We start from the raw sequence: 21,421 nt of genomic DNA on the forward strand, positions 1-21,421 counted from the left end.
TTTATACCTTGGCTCGACGATCAATTCCACCTTTAAAGCCCTCGAACGAAGCTTTCTGTCACTTGAAAACCTAGAAAATTTAGTTTCAAAATCAACGAAATTGGAATGGATTCACGTTAGGTTTTCGAGGGATAACACAAAGGGAAGGTAGGAGAGTAGTTTAGGTGTAATTACCTGAGCTGTGGTGACCGGAATTGGCCGGAAAATACCCCAAAAATTAATGTTTTGAAACAGCCTATTTTGGGGCTCACTTTGGTTCGAATTTTGGCTTTAATTTTCTTAGATTTGGAGCTGCAAATTGGTATAGATGTGTAAAGGTGAGAGAGACAAAGAGAATGGATCCAAAATCATGGGCGTAGGCGGCCGGATGTGGCCGGAATCTTCGTTGGAAGCACGGAGGTTGTGGCTGGCTTGAACAGAGGAGAGAGAGAGGTCCGTCTGCGTGAGAGGAGAGAGAGAGGTTTCAGGTTTTAAAAAAAATCTGATTTCGCAAAAATTACAATTATGCCACTGAACTTCTTTTTGAATCTTCATTTCTTCGTTATGACTCCGATTTGAGCCCACTACGCGTCTACGGACTCGTTTCGATGTGATCTATGCAATGGTACAAGCGAAATTCCCAAATTCCTTCCCAATCAAAAAGTTAACTTTAAACCTAATAAATTATTAGCAGGATAAAATGGTCTTTTTCTAGAATAAATTAATAGTTAAAAATTGATTTAGGATCGGGTTGTTACAGTTCTATAGTAGATTTGTTTTAGACTGAGGAATCTCGTGGATTTTCCCCAAATGTGGGGTTTTACCACGTAAAATAATTCTCTATGTGTTCTTTTATTTTATACTCTGCACATTTTAGGATTGATAAGCCATATCAATCCTACTACCAAAGTTCATTTTTATTTATTGATTATAATATTAAATTGACTTATTTATCAGCTAAGCATGATTAGTCATCCTACATGTAATTTCAACATTTGTAGCTCCGAGCCGGCCAAAAGAAAAGTCAAAATATAGCAATTCTTTTTAATTGTTATTTTATACAAATAATATTAGGAGGAGGGAGCATTCGAACATAAAACCTCAAATACGAAGATAACGGCTCTTAACTACTTGAATTACAAATTCTTTGCAAGTAGAAGTATAGCAACTTGATTAAAAACAAAGAGGTCGTTAAAACTGAGTGTACAAAATGATACGTGCATCTTTCTAAATCCACGAGACGTACGATGGGTAGCTACTGCCTCTATTGTCCCACTACCATAAAAGTTTCTTTTTGTCAAGAAATAATAGCAGAAGACCTAAAATATTCGGAAATAGCAGTGCACCATGTGTCTGACTAACCACTATTCTTCATACTTACATATATCTTGTAGGCATACAAAATCTTGAAAATAACATACGTAAAATTGAAATGGTGGGGAAAATCTGAAGCAATGAAAGGCCCCCAAATTAGTTACGCAAATAGAACTCTATAATTCTTGTATTTTTTTTATTTTTTTCCCATATGTTATTGGAGAGCCATTCGAATGCAAAATCTTATATTCAAAAGTCATTACTCGCACTAATTCCTCGCACAAGGGATGACTTTGGATCCAAAAACTAATAATGTACCGTATGAAACGATTTTGCTCAACTTTAGCCTAGTGTATATTCGTATGTCCAATTGATATGATTCACACATCAACGAAATGTTACTCCATACCAGGTTTTTATATCTCAACACTAACCTTGTTCTGACATCTTTGGCTGTAGAAGATCTTCTTCTCTATGCAACACTTTAGCGCTAATTCTCCAGATGGGGTGAGAGCTGTGTGTTTTTTGCGTTATTGTTGCTAGAGAAGGGACCATCTATATATATGCATCACTTGAAAGCCTTGCCCATCAAGGAGCTGTCAAGTGGATTAGGTTGTTCAATCCATATAGAATTAGGAATTCCATTGTCTCTTGTATTTCAATTAGGATAGCTTTTATACAAGGATAATTTGATTAGTTTGAGTATATCTCTAAACATGCAAAACTCTAGAATCCCTACATGATTAGAAGACCACAATTTCGTGGTTAAGACAATAATTTGTCTTACATTCTCCCACTTGGTCGATTAATCATAAGAGTGTTTGCATAGATCACTTTAGAGGCCTAGTGAAATATAACTCAAAACAATTCCCACTAAGCAATTGTCAACTATAAAACATGAAGAGGGGTTATCAAGATTTCTGTGAATAAATTGCACTTCAAGATCTTTATAACCACACTCAACACCCTTTATAATCACATAAGCTTCGATCAAGATTGAACTGTAGAACAACATGATATACTGTAAAAGCTAAAAAAAAATATCATGTTTGTTCAATGTCCTAGATTTTGACTTCCAAGGTCTTTATTAAATTCACTGTCATGAATGCATTGCCATGCGCAGCTTCTTTAAGCTAGCAAATGCTGCTAAATGCTATTCATGTGTTTTTCAAAATACAACAACATAATTTTGAGATAAAATTAACTTTAATTTGAACCAAAACTGTATCAACATCCATCGAAACTATAGAAGAACCTCAACTTTTGAAACTTGAAACAAAACCAAGCTCCCACTGATTTAGACTTCCTTATCAGCTGTCAATCCCATACTAAAAACATGTCTATGAAAAACATCATTTGGCACTCCTTTAGTAAGTGGATCTGCAATCATTTGTTCTGTTCCTATATGATCTATGGTGGTGTATCATTGACTGATCTTTTCCTTGACGATTATGAACTTTACATCCAGTAGCCTTGAACCTCTTGTTCTTTTGTTTCCCTTGGCAAAAGTCACTGCTGCACTATTGTCATTCCATAGCTGAATGGGCCTATGAATCGATTCCACCACACTTAAGCTAATAATAAAGTTCCTCAACCACATAGCTTGTGAAGTGGCTTCATAGCATGCTAGAAATTCAGCAAGCATTGTGGATCCTGCTGTGAGAGGCTGTTTTATGCTTCTCCACGAAACTGCAGCTCCTCCAAACATAAACACAAAACCAGATGTGGATTTTAATGTGTCTTGACAACCTGCAAAGTCTGCATCTGCAAATCCTTGTAATTCCAAATTCTCCCTTCTTTTGAATACCAGCTTGTAGTCTTTTGTTCTCTGTAGGTATCTCATGACTTTCTTCCCTGCAACCTGTTGTTAAAATGTTAACTCGCAATTGTACGGGCCAATTAGTAGTATAGCAAGACAAGTACGAGGTCGTACCCACGAGGACTGAGAAGTTAAAATTAGTTATGTACTTAGATTACCAAATTCAAGAAAGTAGGAGGTTAAGTCTAAAATAGAATTTAAAGCAAGAGTAATTGTAATTGTTGAACAAATGAGGCAAAACGAAATTTCAAACAAAAGCAAAGTGAACAAATGTAACAAAGAGTACTTTTGTAGGCTGGAAAACAGATTGGGAGACTAGGGCATTCGATTCACCATAACAATTCAATTCTGGGTTATAAGGAGTCAAGTGACAAGTCTCATTCGAATTCAAAGATTGATTCTAGCTAAAGTATGATTAGGCCATGGTGTCTGGTCCTAACCCTGTGCTCCTAATTACCTAACTTGATCATTTGTTGTCTAATCTAAATTAAGCATTAGGAACCCATTAAGCATAGAAGAACAATTTAAACAACCAAGCATGTATCTAATCCCTGTTGTCGAATGTCCATACATACTTTTCTTATTCATAGTTCAATTCAAATCAAAGCATGGTGTCTACTCTTGATTCAAACCAAGGTAGCTAATATACAAGTTCTAATGGTGATCAATCATCCAAACAAGCATATTAACTGATAAGCATAAAGAATAGGAATATGAATCATGAATCAAACTTGAAACTCAAAACTTCAACTTATAAACCCAGAATATTCATGTTAGGTTACATCATAGCCCTAGTTATGAATTTAGCTACTCATAATGGAAATGAAACTTAAGCAAAAATGAGAAAACATATTGAATGCAATAAGAGTAGAGAAACCCAATTCTGAAGTTGCTTGTGGTTTCCAAGGCTTCTCCAGGTGCTTCTCCACGTCTAATGCTACTCCAAGAACTTTCTCATGTCTAGAGTATGGCAACTAAAGAGGTGATTTGGGATGAGTTTGGGTGGTTGGTAATGGCAGAGAAAGAACAAATTCGTAGGAAATGGAAGGAAGGCTTGTTGGAGTTGTTCCTCCTGATTTTGGGCTGAATGGAGTGGTATAGGATGGCTGGAGTGAATTATTGGTCAATTGAGTGAATCCTTTGCCTTTGAGTAGCTGACACACCTCCCTAAATTGCTCCCTAAATTGCTCAACATGTCTGGTCTAAAGTCAAGGCTCCTTTGCACTTGAGTAGCTGACACACCTCCCTTAATTGCTCAACATGTCAGGTCTAAAGTCAAGGAAAGCTGTGGTGAGTCACATGGCTCTCCTCTGCACTTGAGTAGCTGACAGACCTCCCTTAATTGCTCAACATGTCAGGTCTAAAGTCAAGGAAAGCTGTGGTGAGTCACATGGCTCAAAGAAAGTATCCAAGGCTCAACAACTGGAAACTGCAATCCTGAGCCTGGTGTGTATATGGGCTCACGAATTGGGCTCAACTTCATAATCTGATGCATTTGAGTAGTCCATCTTGAAGTTCAGACTCTCATCTTTCCAACTACATATTATTTGGGCCAATCCAAGTTCGGAGAAAGATGTTAAGGCCGAAATGAGTTGCTAACCCAGTCTATTTGTTTTTGCACCATTTTGCATCTTTTCTTATCCAAAGACACCATTGCTACCTAAGGCCCAATGAACTGAATGATAAACAGAAAAGGGATTAAAAGCACACGTTTGACTCAATAACAAAACCAAATCATAAGCTAGAAGGGTACAAAATGATATACAATTGTGAACTGATCACAACCCAATGTGCTTGTCCAGGATTAGACTGAAACCTCCCTAACATGCTGACTGCAAAAGCCAGATCAGGTCTTGTACATACATGCACATACATTAGGCTCCCTACTAGTGAAGCATAGGGTTTGTCAGCCATTTCAAGCTTTTCTTGTTCAGTTTTAGGTGCCTGCTCAGTGCTCAATTTATCACCTTTTGCAATGGGAATATCACTGCCTGCACAATCCTGCATATTGAATCTTTTGAGCACCTTTTCTATATAAGATCTCTGTGATAATCCAAGTAAACCTTTCTCTCGATTTCTGCTTATGTCTATCCCCAAAACATAGCTTGCTTCTGCCATATCGGTCATATCAAAATGTTTAAATAGAAAACTTTTACAATCATGCAGCATAGTAAGATTTGTGCAAGCCAACAAAATGTCATCCACATAAAGGACTAGAATAATGAAATGTCTCCCACTTGTCTTCATGTATATGCACTCATCCAATGCATTTTTTGTGAATCCATATGCTTTTACAACCTTATTAAATTTCAAATACCATTGTCTCGAGGCTTGCTTCAATCCATAGATTGATTTGCACAATTTGCAGACCAAACTCTTCTCCTTTTCTTGAATAAAACCTTCCGGCTGCATCATGTAAATTTCTTCTTCAAGGTCTCCATTTAAGAAGGCAGTCTTAACGTCCATCTGGTGTAAATGCAAATCAAAATGTGCTACCAATGCCATGATTATTCTTAGTGAATCTTTAGTTGAGACAGGTGAAAAGGTCTCATTGTAATCAATTCCTTCCTTTTGTGTAAACCCTTTGGCAACCAATCTTGCCTTATACCTATCCACCTGTCCTTTTGAGTTTTTCTTTGTCTTGAACACCCATTTACAACCTATTGGTTTGCAACCTTGAGGTAACGTCACAAGCTTCCAAACTCCATTCTTCTCCATTGAGTTCAACTCTGATTTCATGGCTGCCCACCAGTTTTCACTCTTTTCACTCATCATTGCTTGTTTGAATGTCATGGGATCCTCAGTTCTATTTATATCATGCTCAGCCCCTTGTAGATACACAAAATAATCATCTGTCAATGCTGGTCTTCTAATTCTGTGTGATCTTCTCAGTTCTGAGTTCTGCTGTATTTCTGCATCTTCTTCTGTTTGAACTGTGCCTTGGTTTTCTGCTGGCAGTAGCTGATCATTATCCATCTGCATTGGTTCTGCAGTTTCAGTTTGATTTGTAACTGTAATCTCAATTTGATCCAGTTGTGAGTTGTCTAAGTTTATTTGAGGCAGTCTTACAGCTTCTTCTGTAGGACCCTGTGCTATCAAAAGGTCAGCAGTAGTCTCTTCAAAACTGAAGTTCTCTTCTGCAGTTTTCTCTTCATTAGTTTCTATGAACACTGCTCTTGATGTCTCTATGAATCTCATAGTGTGATGAGGGCAGTAAAACCTATAGCCTTTGGTTCTTTCAGGGTAACCAATAAAATGACAACTTATGGTTTTGGGATCTAGTTTCTTTTCTGCAGGATTATAAGGTTTAGCTTCTGCTTTACAACCCCAAGTTCTTAGATGTTTTAGGCTAGGTTTTCTTCCATTCCAGATCTCATAAGGGATCTGATTAATGCTCTTGGTTGGAACTCTATTTAGAACATAATTGGCAGTTTTCAAAGCTTCTCCCCAGAGGAAAATTGGTAAGTTTGCACAGCTCATCATGCTCCTAATCATGTCTTTCAATGTTCTATTTCTTCTTTCTGAAATTCCATTCTGTTGAGGAGTGCCTGGATTTGTGTATTGAGCTATAATTCCTTCCTGCTGGAGAAATTTTGCAAAAGCTCCAGGATTTCTCCCAGTTTCATCAAACCTTCCATAATATTCTCCACCCCTATCTGAACGAACTACTTTGATTTTGAGGTTCAATTGATTTTCTACTTCAGCTTTGTATATTTTGAACATATCTAAAGCACTTGATTTTTCTTTTATGAGATAAACATGTCCAAATCTTGTAAAATCGTCTGTGAAAGTTATGAAGTAGGTGAACCCTTCATGAGTTGGATTAGGAAAGGGACCACAGATATCTGTGTGAATGAGTTCCAAAACACCTTTGCTTCCTATGGCTCCCTTTTTTCTTAAATTTGTCAATTTCCCTTTGACACATTCAATGCATATTTCATTTTGACTGTCATGATTCATTGGTGGCAAGATTGATTCTTTGCATAGTTGATTAATCCTTTCTCTTGAGATATGACCAAGTCTTTTATGCCACAATTCATAGGAGACTCCATTACTAGTTTTGGTTTGCACAGTGTTAACTTCAAAATCTGTTCTTTTACAATTTAATTGAAACATTCCATCAACAAGTCTCTTGCTTTGCCAATCAACTCTTTATTCTTGAAAATAGAACAACCAGTGCCATCAAAATTCAAATTAAATTTTGATTGTACAAGTCTAGTAATTGAAATTAAACTCTTCTTCATAGAAGGAATGTAAACTACTTCATCTAACTCCAAAATAAAACCAAAATCTAATTCAATCCTAACTGTTCCTATGAACTCTACTTGAACTTTTTCTCCATTGCCAACGAACACCTTCACTTCATCCTTGCTTGGCAATCTCCTCCTTATGAATCCCTGCAAAGAATTAGCTACATGAATTGAAGCACCACTGTCTAGCCACCATGAATCATGAGAGAAATCAACCAAATTTGATTCAAAACAAACTAGAATCTGTTCAGAGTTGCCTTTAGTTTTCTGCTTGTCTAGCCACTTTTTGTATTTTCTGCATTCTTTCTTCATGTGCCCTGGTTTCTTACAGAAGAAACACTTCATTCCAGTTGATGGTTTTAGATACTTTTCAGTGCTGCTGCCTTTTCCAGTCATTGCATTGTGTCTATTTTCTTTTTTCTCTTTGGTTTGAACCATGTTCACCATTTTTGCTCCTCTTTCCCTTATGATGTTGTGTTCCTGTTGAACACAGATGGTAATCAAATCATTCAATGTCCAGCATTCTTTCTGAGCAATGTAGGTTTCTCTAAGAGACTTGAAATCCTTTGGCAATGAGTTTAAGGCAAAATGCACCATCATGTCCTCATCAACTGTCATCTCTAGTTCCTGCAATTTGGTTCCTATGTCAATCATATTCAGAATATGAGCCCTCACACAGCCTTGTCCATCATACTTCATGTCTATCAACCTGTTCAGCAAAGTGCTCTTGACTGCTTTTTCAGATTCCTTAAACCTTTGTGCAATTGCCTCATAGTATTTCTTAGCAGTTTCTGATTTTGGAATGCTACCTTTGACTGATGATACCATAGCCCTCTGCATAATTAGTATTGCCATCTTATTTGCTTTATTCCATTTAGCAAACTTAGTTTTAGTTTCTGCAGAGGCATCTGCAGCAGGCTCTTGAGGAGGATCCTCTTTTAAAACAAAGTCATAATCCAGAAAACCAAGAGATATTTCCAGATCCTGCTTCCATTTCTGGTAATTTGATCCAGTAAGAGTTTCGATGGTGTTGTGGTTCACTGTAAAGATTTTTTTATATAAAATCAGATAAGTAAAACTGTCCCCAAAACTTTACTCAAATATGTCAGTTTATACCTGTGGGTTTAAAAAGCCATATTCCAAAATCCCAACCAGCAAACTGTATAAACTTCCTGCGCAAGAAGTCTCACATCTGTGGATGTAGAGAGAACTGCTAGTTTATGCAGTCTGTTGCTCAGATTGTTCCATCAGTATCGTTATCAATCTATAAGATTCCCATATGTGGATGGAGAAAAATACAGAAGGCTACTTATACTGATGCAAATTTTTGATCAAACTTTCGTTTCAAGATTTCTCATACAAACTGAGCAGCTGTGGCTTACTCAGTCTGTGTAGTAAATCTCAAAACTTGATCAAAAGCCTTTTGCAGTATGATCGAGCAGAAACTTTATGCTCTTGATCATACTTAAAACAAATAAGATATGCAGAATAATGAAAATATCATGTGGCTGTAATTAGAACAGCAAAAAACTTTATGCAGATTCTTACAAAACATAGATTAGATTAAGAAACAAAAGCCTAGAGCTCTGATACCACATGTTACTCCATACCAGGTTTTTATATCTCAACACTAACCTTGTTCTGACATCTTTGGCTGTAGAAGATCTTCTTCTCTATGCAACACTTTAGCGCTAATTCTCCAGATGGGGTGAGAGCTGTGTGTTTTTTGCGTTATTGTTGCTAGAGAAGGGACCATCTATATATATGCATCACTTGAAAGCCTTGCCCATCAAGGAGCTGTCAAGTGTTCCTAGTTGCATTAGGATTAGGTTGTTCAATCCATATAGAATTAGGAATTCCATTGTCTCTTGTATTTCAATTAGGATAGCTTTTATACAAGGATAATCTGATTAGTTTGAGTATATCTCTAAACATGCAAAACTCTAGAATCCCTACATGATTAGAAGACCACAATTTCGTGGTTAAGACAATAATTTGTCTTACACGAAATACAAAAACAAACTTTATTAAATAAGTATAATCATAACATAGTGAAATGGTTATAATGGTTTGCAATATTTATTCGCTAATTAATGAACCGCGACCTTTCACTAATTATCCTCTCCTCCATTTATTTCACACTATTTTTCAAGTAATAAGTAATTAATACGAGAGTCTTTTGAGTTATTTGACTTAGTACGGTATGAGTTCAACAGTAGTTCACGGTCATAGAAAAGTCACAAGAGTTCGAACCTAGTTCAAAATTTGCATCAATGAGACCGACACTCTAGCTGGAAATGAAAACGACCAGGAACTTGGCTGTTGCACCCACGAGCAGGCGCAGAGCTAGAATTGTAAAAGTTAGGGGGAGGGGGGGGGGGGGGGGGCAAGTAAAAAATAGAAGTATATAAAACACCTAAGTATTCAATACTTACATGTTTAGAGCTAAATATTTCTAATTGAGTCATGTCTAATTTGTTTTAGAGGAAATTTTAACTTAAATTATAAGTTGTTTATTATAAATTATATATATCATATATAATATAATAAAGGTGTGATAAAAATATAGGGGGGCCAGGGCCACTCCAGGTCCAGGAGTGGCTCTGCCACTACCTACGAGCGTTGCATGTGAAGTCTTGCCCAACTCAAGTCCTTAACCGATGACCCCAAATTCGCCATGACCATATTGAATTTAATTTTGTAAAGTCTCCAATTTCAAAAATTCAATATTCCCTTTCAACTGATTTTTTATTTTTTATTCGAAATTCCCTTTGAACTAAAGGCAACGGAGCACTGTACAAAAATCCATAGAATCGACCACCGTCTCATCCTACCTCAGTGCCAGTTAAAAATGCATGTACGTAAAAAAGAGGAAGAAAAAATATGAAAGGAAACTGCCAGAGCTGGTGCTGTTTGTTGGTATATGTACATATTCCCTTTGTACCAACTGAGAAATTAACACACACACCAAACCCTAGTTGGATTGGAACAGCACATAATATTATCTCTTTAATCATATTATATTATCAGAAATTTGAATACTGAAATTGGTTGAATAGCTGCTCAAAAAAAAAAAAAAAAAAAGGTTGAATAGGGATGATGTAGGTAGAAACTTCGTATCGAAAATGACAAAAACCGTTGACAATCTGCATAACATCACCAGCCACCATATATAAAAACGTCTCCCCCCTCTCTTCCATCCCTTTCTCCACGCTAATTAATCTCACAATTTTCAACTTTCAAACACAGAAATTAAATTAAATTAACAAAAAAAAAAAGAGAGAGAGAGGAGAAGAATAAGGCGATGGACAACTCCACCACCATGAGTTACAGTGGCGATGAGACAGAAGGCAACGGCATCGGATTCGCATACGGCATAGGAGTCTCCGTCGGCGTCTTGGTCTTAATAATCATCGTAACCCTTCTCTCCTACTTCTGCACTCGCATGCGTTTCCCTCCAAACTACCCGTCGTTTCGAAGATCGTCAAGCGCCGTCAGGCAGCTGCAACTCCAAAACGCCGCAGCAGCTGGTGGTGTCGAGTTGGGTCTTGACGACTCCGCTCTACGCAACTTCCCTCAGCTGCTCTACTCCCAAGCGAAGCTCCATAAAAATGAGTCAACGACTACGACGAGTTGTTCTATATGTTTGGGTGATTACAAAGACACAGATGTTTTAAGGCTGCTACCTGATTGTGGTCATCTTTTTCATCTCACGTGCGTCGACCCTTGGTTGAGGCTGCGCCCCACGTGCCCGATTTGTCGGAACTCCCCCGCCCCAACTCCGATCGCTACTCCGCTTGCTGAGGTAGCGCCCTTGGCTGGGAGACGAGACTGATTGCTTGGTGGAAGAGTCATCACAGAGATTTTGGGTGATCAATGAGATTTTTGTACATTTTTCCGATTTTGATTTACATGGTTCTTTTTTGTTTATTTTCCTCTTTCTATCTAAGCACTACTGTTTACACCCTGAGATATTTGTACAGATTCAGGAGGTTTCCATTTTTGTTAGGGAGCTTCACATTTAAGCCCAAAGATAGAGCCTAAAATGTAGAAAAATCCTACACTACTATCCAAAATGTAGCTAAATAATATTGTAAATGGAGTACACATTTTACAATTGCAAACATGATTCTCGGTTTTAAATATTACTTCATTGGTTCTAAGTTAACTAAAAGCTTTAATTATTTAAGAGAAAAAAAAAAGAAAAAAAGACCTAGCCCTAATTAACATTTTTGCTTCTTAAAAAAAGAAATCTGAAGCTGAGTTTGATTAGAAAAACCCAATTTCCATTGAATGCAGATTTAATTTGTAAAACACGGAAAAACTGAAAAAACAACCATATAACTTAATAAAAAATAAAAAAACAAAATAATTACCATCTTCTTTTCCCATGGAAGACTCCACGATTGATTGAACGAAAAAAACAAACATGGAATCTTTCGTCTTCGTCTTGGGATGGTGAGGAGTTATAGAAAAACCCTATACTACAACATAGTTCTTCATATTGTGACAATTTATTCGTCACATATTTTTTCGAATTGTAACGATTTCTGTGTCATTTTGTCTGTAAAATGTGTCGATGATTTTGTCACATAATTCTATAAAATTTGATGATGTATGATGCATTCCAGACTGAAGTACCTAATTATGAATAACATGTGCAATTGTTCAATGTACAATATAAAAGTAGATAATTACGTTACAAATTGTATGTTCCAAAAAGAGCAAAATAAAGATCCCAAATTAAGTATAGAGACTTGGTAAAACCAAAAGTAAGTCTAGCAATGTATAATTCAAAATGTCAGTGAAAGGACATAATTAATTCTTAAACTAGGTCTCATCAAGATTGTATAGTTCGCTAGTTCATCGTAGTTGTCATAATCAGAATGGACACCTCCGTTACTACCTCTACAGTTGGTGTTGATTTGCCCCTGAGATGCATGCAAAGCAGACCTCAATTGGGCTCTCAACTCTTCTTCTTCTTAAAGCCATTAAAGAAGTAGCTCATGAGCTAGAGGTCTCCATGCGGGGAAAAATATCTATGCCATGGATAGATCTTCCCCTCTCCCGAGCCTCTCACCCATGATTCCAAACTTAGCATTCAATGGCACATCATGCTTCCCATCATGTCATTAAAAGTCTTATTTTGCTGTGGTGTTCATGGATTAGTGTATTGTATAATTCCTTCTTATTGTAGAAATCTAGTAATATGATTTCTCCCAGCCTCATCAAACCTTCCATGAAACTCTCCCTCCCTGTTAGATTAAACTATCTTGATATTTATGTCCAATTGTTTCTCCACTTCTACTTTGTAAATTTTGAACATGTCTAGGGCACTCGATTTTTCATTTATTAAGTACATGTGTCCATACCTTGAGAAATCATATGTAAAGATGAAAAAGTATTTAAAGCCTCCATGAGTTGGAGTTGGAAAAGGTCCACTTGTGAACCAACTCCAACACACTTTGGCTTCTTATTACTCCTTTCTTTTTTAGGTTTGTTAATTTCCCCTTTACACATTCAATGCATACTTAGAGCATTTCCAGCAAAGGGCCCAAGGGGAGGGTTGGAGGGAGGCAAACCCAAAATGGTGTTTCCAGCAACAAAAATCTGCCAGGGCAAGGAGTGGAGTCCAGCAAACTGGGCTGGCCCGAGCTCCAGCCCGGGGCCAAAAGCTAACGTTAGCGCTGGAGTTTAAATTTTTTTTAACGTTGGTACGTGCAATGCACGCGCCAACGTTAAAAAAAATTTGACGCGCCCGCTACAGTCTCCCAACGGCTCTCTTCCACGTGGCTAGCTTCTGGGCTCTCCGATCCACTTTTTCCAATAATCCAACGGCAGCCATTTTTTCCCAAATAAAAAAATCGAAACTGCACCCCCCAACGGCTCTCTTCCACGTGGCTCCTTTTGGGCTTTCCGATCCCCTTTTTCCAGCAATCCAACAGCAGCCAATTTTTTTCCAAATAAAAAATTGAAAAAAAAAAATCGAAATTTTTTGTCAAAAAATACTGATTTTTTTTTTTCTACAAATACCAACCAATACTCTTCACTTTTAACACCAACTCCTCATACATTTTCTTCTCCTTCTACTATTATTCACTTTCTACTCAATATTTTTTCACTTTCAAGTTATTTTTTTCTCTATCATGTTATGGGTTCTTCTAATGAAATCGGAGGGGCATGGAGCATGATGGAAGATGTTAGCTTGTGTGAGGCTTGGCTCCGAATTAGTCATTGTCCCGTAACGGGCAATGAGATTAAATTCTGTCATATGTGGAAAAAAATTCATCAGGAATTTTGTGATAGGGTAAGTGGTTCGACCCGTACGGATCATGCATTATCTATTAGGTGGAAAATTCTTAACAAAGAGTTGGGGAAATGGAGAGATGCCTTGACAAAAGCGATGGACAACCATAGAAGCAGGAAAAACCTTAGTAGTGAGGTAAATTATTTGTAATTTTTGTTTTATTAATTTCTATGTCATATTAAATTTTATTTGAATGTTTCTTGCAATTTATATATGTTGTTAATATTTCTTGTATTTCCAATATTAATATGAATGTTTCTTGTAATATTTATATTTTGTTTTGCATTTCTAATAAATTGTTAAAGTTTCTTACGTTTCCATTTTTTTTTTTAATACTTGTTGCATTGCCAATATTTTTTAAAGTTTCTTGTATTATCATTTTTTTTTAATACTTGTTGCATTGCCAATATTTTTTAAAGTTTCTTGTATTGCCATTTTTTTTTAATACTTGTTGCATTGTCAATATTTTTTTAAAGTTTCTTGCATTTCTATTTTTTTTTAATTTATAGATTATGCAAGCACAAATGTTTTTTGGTGCTACTGGGCAAGGCAAAAAAAGTTTCAACCATACCCTATGTTGGGAGGTGGTGAAGAATTGTAAGAGATTCCAAATTATTCCAACGGGTCCGACGGTAGTCTTGAACGAAACGCCACTCCATGAGACACCAGCATTGGATTCACCTATGGATTCCCCGATGAGTCAAGACTCGCTTATCGAAAAGGGGCCGAGGCCTATTGGGAGGAAGGCAGCGAAGGCGAAGAGAGTGAGTAATTCTACCAAGAATGCATCTAAATTTTTGGAGGAACTTTCAAAGATGCAAGCCATGAGAATTGAAATGGACATGAAACAACAAGAGCACGATAGGGCAATTGATGTAGAATATGCAAAAGAAAGGGAGTATGTACGCCAAGAAAAGATTGAAAAAAAGGATCAGGAAACCATGGCCATGGATACAAGCCATATGTCCCCTGAAACAAAATAATTTTGGAAGCTAGAACGAAGGGATGTTATGAGAAGAAGACTTTTTCGTGACGATGGACCTAGCAACACGGATTGGTTAAATGATCAAAATCATTAAGTTAGTTTGCTTGCCTTTCATTTCATTGTACCATTAAGTTAGTTTGCTTGCCTTTCATTTCATTGTATTTTTTGTTTTGTTTAAAAAATTAGTGGTAATTCATGTATTTTATTTTATGAGTTGTATTGATTTTCTAGGTTGTGTGAACCAAAAACCTATTAATAGATAAGAACACATTCCAACCAATTCCCAGACAACATAAATTTGTATCAAATTATAAGCTACTAATACGTTTTTTCCCAAAGCGAGTTCGCCGCTAACCGTAGCAGCACCATCTGCTAAGATTTGTCTAGTGAATAAAGAAAATATTCAACAAAATTCCTTTTTATTCAAAACATTTCATACATAAAAAACAAACTACAACCAAAGCATAAAAAATAAACAAACCACAACTAAAGCATAAAAAAACAATAAAGCATAACTAAAAATACAACATAATACATTATACATTAAAAAAAACATCTTCACTTCGCTTCATTCACCTTCATTGCCTTTCACCACCCCCAAATGCTCCATCAAGTCAACTTGACGGTGTTCATGAATATACGACGATTGCATCTCTGTGTAGCGCTCAATCATACGAGGCAAGAAACTACCGTCTCTAACCAACGGATCATGCTGCACTGGTTCTCCATTTGGCCCCATGTGTTTTTCATAAATTCGTGTTAAGGCCGTGTTCATGGGATCTGGTTCATATACTTCATTAGCATCGTAATCATACTCATCTTCCACAATCATGTTGTGGAGGATGATACAAGTCATCATTATACTCCTAAGCACCTCCTCTTCAAATAGACGCGCCGCATCCCTGATAATAGCCCACCGGGCTTGAAAGATACCAAAACACCTCTCCACATCTTTTCTGTACCCCTCTTGATAGGCAGCACAAAAAAATTCCTTATGGGATCGGGGATGTGGAATTGATTTCACAAATGTTGTCCACCTCAGGTAGATACCATCAGCTAGATAATACCCGTTATGGTAGACGGTATTATTGATTTGATATGTGATATTTGGGCCTTCACCTCTCAGAACATCATTGAACACCGGGGATTGACCCAAGACGTTCAAATCATTTTGAGAGCCGGCAACTCCAAAGAGGGCGTGCCAAACCCATGTATCAAAACCAGCAACTGCTTCGAGGATGATGCTTTTCTGTCCTTTCCAATTGCCATAATCCCCTTGCCAAGCAGTTGGACAATTTTTCCATTGCCAGTGCATGCAGTCAATGCTACCAATCATTCCAGGAAATCCACGAGACTCAGCTTTTTTTAGAAGCCGTTGCAGGTCACTGAGTGTAGGTCTGTGCAGGTAGTCCCTGGTGTACAGAGTTTCCACTGCATCACAAAATCGCACCAAGCTCTCCAAAATAGTGGACTTCCCTATCCGGGCAATCTCATCCACTTGATCAGGGCTGTGAGTTTTTGCTCGGGAAGAAGCCCCAAATTTCCAGCACAATTTTTCTTTTGAACAAAGTATTCATTATTATTACAAATATCATGCATGACTTTATTGAACAAATGAGGCTGCATTCTATATCTCGCTCGAAAATGAACATCAGAGTACAGAGAATGTGGGATAAAATAATCTTCCAGAAGATTCTTACCCTGAGAATATCTATGTCTGTTCACATTCGAGGCACGGCCTTCTCGTGAACTACGGCGACTCTGGTTTTCTTGCTCCAGCAAAGCAACGGCCATGCCAAGTTGCTCATCTAGTTCTCTTTGCGCCTTTTTGCTTGCAGCTTGTCGACGCATTCTTTCTCTCCTTTCTCGCTTTTGCCTCTCCAAAATGTCTTGCATGTCTGCCATTGAAAATCGAGAATGAAATCTAAAATATGAGAAATGAAAATGTAGAGAAGATCTGGTGTGGGAGGTATGAGCTGAGCCTCTGGTTTTATAGAAAAATTTAGACATATAGATATGACACGTGGCGCAATCTTAGAGAGTGAAAATCTTATCTGAAATTTGAAATTTAAAATTTATCTTAAATTTGAATTTCGAAATGTATCCGAAATTTGACATTTTGAATTAATCTGAAATTTTAATTTTGAAATGTATCTGAAATTTGAAATCGAAAATCTTATCCGATGTGAATAGTATTGACATGTAGGAACCCAAAAATATTATCTGAAAATATTATCCAAATTAATTGTTTAAGTAAACAAAGTTGTGAAAAAAACAAAAAAATGAATAGTATTTGCCATGGCAAGCCTAAATTGCTGGAAACACACTTTGCTGGGGGGGTTAGGGCAGCCACTATTCACGTGAATAGTAGCTGTCCTAGGGCTCCCCTTGCCATGGCAAGGGGCTAACAGGTGGAAATGCTCTTATGCCATCAACAAGAATTGCTTTCCCAACTAGCTCATTATTTCTTAAAATAGAACCAAAAAAAAAAATAAACAAAAAAAATCATCAAAGTCCAAACTGAACTTTGACTTTACAAGCCTACTAACTGAAACGAAGTTCTTTCTCATCAAAGGAACATAAACCATCTAGCTCCAAAATAAAACCAAAATCTAGTTCAACCCTAATTACTCCGATTAATGAAATCTATTTACTTGGACTTTGACTTTATTGCCCACGAACACCTTCAATTCATCCTTGTTTGGTGGCTTATTCCTTATGAATCCCTTTAGACTTTTGCTTTTCCAACCACCTCTTGTACCTTTTACAGTCCTTCTTCATATGCCCAATGATAAGCCTATATTTTATGCCTCCTTTACTTATTTATTTGTTAGTTTTCTTGGATTAAATTGGTTGTTTTAATTTGTTTTATGAGATTTGTGAAGGAATTGTGAAATAGGAGAAATTGAGGTAAAAATGGGCAAGAAGATGAAGATTGGAGATTAATTAAAAGAAGTCAAGTCATTCCTTTTATCGCAAGGAGTGCTGTCAAATTTTTCAATTCAAGATGGTTCAAGTCTTACCAAATCAAACAAGGAGAAATAAAGAAGACCCTATACTAGAAGGAATCCTATATTTTTTTTTATAATTGTAATTATACCTTAGATAGGTAGGATTTCTAGGAGTATTATAAATAGGGAGTTTCAGCCATTGATCAAAAGACCCGACACCATCAAATTCCTACACATTCATATCCATAGCCGAAACACCCTAAGGAGAATACGAATATAGCTTGCGCAACGTTGGCATTCAACTTGGAGAATTCGGTGCCTTCCATGTCTTCATCAACCATCATGTTTATGAATAAGTCCTTCATGAACTAATTTCTTTTTACTAGGGCTACGATGTAGCCTAACTATGAATACTCAAATTCTTTGATATTGTTAATTTTATTTTTGTATACATGTTGAGTGCTTGTTACCATTCTTAATGCTTTCAATTAATTGGCCACTAATTGCATGATTGGAAGAATTGAGTTGAGACCGGAAGGAGATTCATAATAAAAAGCTTTTGTAACAAGTATCATAAATTACATAGCCGACTTGGAATATTAGGTTATAGTTTGTGTAATCTTTAATGTTTTCCACAAATCTTAATGGGTTCTTAGCCATCTAAATCCATAACTAGAAATAAAGTAGGTTGACAGTATGGAGCACAACTAATATAACTCGGAAGAGAGTATTGGTGAGGTAAGATAAAACGATTATCAATATGTTAGATAGTTATAATTAACGAGCTAGAAGAATTTGGATGTGATTAGCTAGGTGAAATCGGCGTCCTAGTGCTTTATCATCTTTGTTTTCATCTTTTACATTGTTTACTTATTCTTATTTTACTTACATAATTACATTTTCGTCATCTTAATCCTCTTATCATTTAATTCAAATATAATTAGAAATAAATAACTCTAGTATTTAATAGATTAACTTGATCCATTTTGGAATGATACTCTATTTACCACTATATTAATTTGAGCGATATTGTCCACTTGTAATTAATCACATCCAATTTTGACACCATTGCCGAGGACCAACTTAGTCTGTTAATATTGATGCGCTTTATTTTCTAGTTATACTTTAAATATTTGCATAGTTAAATTTTTATTTCAGGTATTTTCTTTGTTCACTTTGATTTCGTGTTTCACTTTTTTGGATTTTTGTCTTAGGTTTGTTGCATTTAATTTTTTTTTAAAAATAAAAATTGTAGCACAAAGCAAAACAAAAGGAACGCAGCTTCATACCACAAGCAAAAGCAATAGAAGGAAGAGGAAAAAGGAAAGCTCAACTGACACGACTCGATCCACATTTCACTTTGGAATCCGAACCAGACCCTGTGCGTGTCCGACACTGGCGAATGTCGGGCACAAATGACCTATTTGCCCCTCAACACAAAACATGATAAAATAATAAGGTTAACGTCTACTGAAAAATCGGCATAGTTTCCCTTGTAACAGGCTCTATACCAAAATATTTTCACCTGCCAAACAAGTATACATATATACAACTAACTGCCAGCATATGTATATATACATTCCAACAGTTCAAAACTCAGTCTAGGGCAAAACATCAGAGCGACTACTAAGAATTTACAAAGGAGTGAATCCGTTTACAAAACAAAATCCTACATCAAAGAAAGGTGCGGAAGATGGGAAGTGGCCCGGTGGTGGATTCCTGTGCACGTCTACTGCCTGGGGGCGCAAAACAACAATAAGGGTGAGTGGACCCAAAAACAAAGTTTAGAAAATAACATATGAACATACTAACCCCACTGTACAAACAGTTATACAAACTAACTTATTTTCTTTATTTCTGAAATCAATGCATGTATATAACTATACATTTGAAAATAGTTTAAAACTATCACCTAGGTGTACCCTATTTCCGTCAATTCCTTGTATCCGTCAATTCCTTGCATCACCATGGGTGACGCATACTCGCAGGTCTCAGTGACACGAGGTCAGTCCGAGCCGCAACTCGCAGGATTCAGGGAACCGTAGTCCACCTTCATCTACATTACTCGCTCCACACGAGCTCGAGTACCAAGGAACTCCTGGGGCAACTGTCAAGCATGCTGACTAAACCGAAGGCAACAAATATAATCCGAAGGCAATATTTAATATCTGGGTACAAGGCGGTTTAAGAAAATATAAAGTTTCTGAAGCAAAACTGTTGAATAATTAACTTTCTGTAACTTTTTAAAATTCTGCTGCCATTTATCTGATAATTAACGAGAATATCTGTTCCTATAAGCTTTAAAGGAAATTTCACTCGGCAGCATGCAACATAAAATATTTTACAGAATAAAACAGCTGATAACTGAAACTGAACTGCTTAAATTCATTTATTAAAACAAAGAGTTCACTCACTGATAGTCTGAGCTCGCTGGACTTCTTGAAGGTCCTTCCTGCGGGTCAACTGGTGCCCGGGTGCCTGATTCAATGACCATACTAGTCTATTAATACAATATAGTATTAAATTAAAAACCCTACCCCCGGCTCTTAAAAGTACGTGCACCAATTTAAAGTGATCCCTATGCCCATAAAAGCTTTCCTTCCACGTGGGGTAGTTTAGCGGTATCTTGGGACTCAAATAGCGCTAAAGTCCAAAAAGTCAATCCGGAACCCCACGGTCCATGACCTCACAATATGATCCGGATGCCGCTAGAAAGTCCAATATATCTAGGACACATGTCCCGAGGGTATTGATGCCGATCGGACGGTCGGATTGATCACAATCGTGTAATCGCATAATTTCTAAACCCTAGCCCTAGGGTTCGCGTTTTCGGAGTATCCGGGACTCCGATTCACGATCTGTCGAATCCTACACGTTTCTAAAATTATCTAGAATAACATATCTGAAATTGATTACGATCCAAAGGCTCAACAATATTGAACCCAATAATCGCACAATGTGAAAAATCCGTTCGAGGCTCAAACGGTATCCAAATTGAGATCCGCAAATTCCTATGCGCTCGTGACAATCTAAGGATTGCATCAGAACACTGTGCCACTGCACTACACTTGCCCACGCACCGGCAGCGATGGGTGTCCAAAGCGATTACGAATCACCGGAAAATCCCAAAACCAAGGTTCCAAACTCCTAGCCTAGGTATAACACCATATTTGGAACCACTTTTGTTCTTGGACCAACCCCAAAAACTGACCGGAAGTGGCCGAAAACCGGCCAAATTTCAATTTGAAAACTGAGCTAGCTACGGTGAAAATCAATGCAAACCTACTCAACCATCAGCTAGAGCATAGAAAATAGGTAGAAATCCATACCTTACTCGACCAATTTGGAGGAGAATTGAAGGAGAACGAACGGTTTGAAGTTTTGACAAAATCGATCGGTTTTCTGCAAATTCCGGCGATGTCAGCGGCGGAGTGAAGCTGCTGAGGGCTGAGACGTGTAGAGGAGGACGAGCTGGTTCTTTTTGGGACCGGTGCCGACGGAATTGATGGCCAAACGTGGTGGTGGCGAGGAAAGAAAAAATTGGCTGGGGGGGTGTTTGCGCGACGGGACGGAGTGAGAGAGAGAGAGAGAGAGAGAGAGAGAGAGAGAGAGAGAGAGAGAGAGAGAGAAACTGAGGTTTTTATCCAAAATCTGATTTTCCAATTTACCGTTTTGCCCTTCGTGATATTTTAATCGTATTTTCTTCGTTAAAACTCCGATTGGAGCTCACTTTGTGTCTACGAACTCATTTCGTCGTGCTTTACGTAACGGTGTATGTGGAATTGTCAAATTCCTTTTCGGTCAAAAAGTCAACTT

General features: G+C 37.3%; 2 protein-coding genes and 1 long non-coding RNA gene across 3 annotated transcripts; 1 reads left to right on the forward strand and 2 right to left on the reverse strand.

The window, feature by feature from the left end:
• LOC109946988 lies at window positions 3,827–4,713 on the reverse strand. The gene is made up of 2 exons (XR_002269985.1): window positions 4,446–4,713; window positions 3,827–4,354 (listed from the first exon to the last, which is right to left on the reverse strand). It is a non-coding gene; the product is annotated as an uncharacterized LOC109946988 (long non-coding RNA).
• LOC18780741 (RING-H2 finger protein ATL70) lies at window positions 10,131–11,505 on the forward strand. The gene has a single exon (XM_007214686.2). It carries the CDS (start codon window positions 10,667–10,669, stop codon window positions 11,195–11,197), a length of 531 nt encoding a protein of 176 aa, XP_007214748.2. The 5' UTR covers window positions 10,131–10,666; the 3' UTR covers window positions 11,198–11,505.
• On the reverse strand, window positions 15,223–16,559 carry LOC109947306. The gene is made up of 2 exons (XM_020557245.1): window positions 16,355–16,559; window positions 15,223–15,929 (listed from the first exon to the last, which is right to left on the reverse strand). Exons 1-2 carry the CDS (start codon window positions 16,557–16,559, stop codon window positions 15,223–15,225), a joined length of 912 nt encoding a protein of 303 aa, XP_020412834.1.

Source organism: Prunus persica, chromosome G2 (assembly GCF_000346465.2).
Source record: "Prunus persica cultivar Lovell chromosome G2, Prunus_persica_NCBIv2, whole genome shotgun sequence".
Classification (NCBI taxonomy): domain Eukaryota; kingdom Viridiplantae; phylum Streptophyta; class Magnoliopsida; order Rosales; family Rosaceae; genus Prunus; species Prunus persica.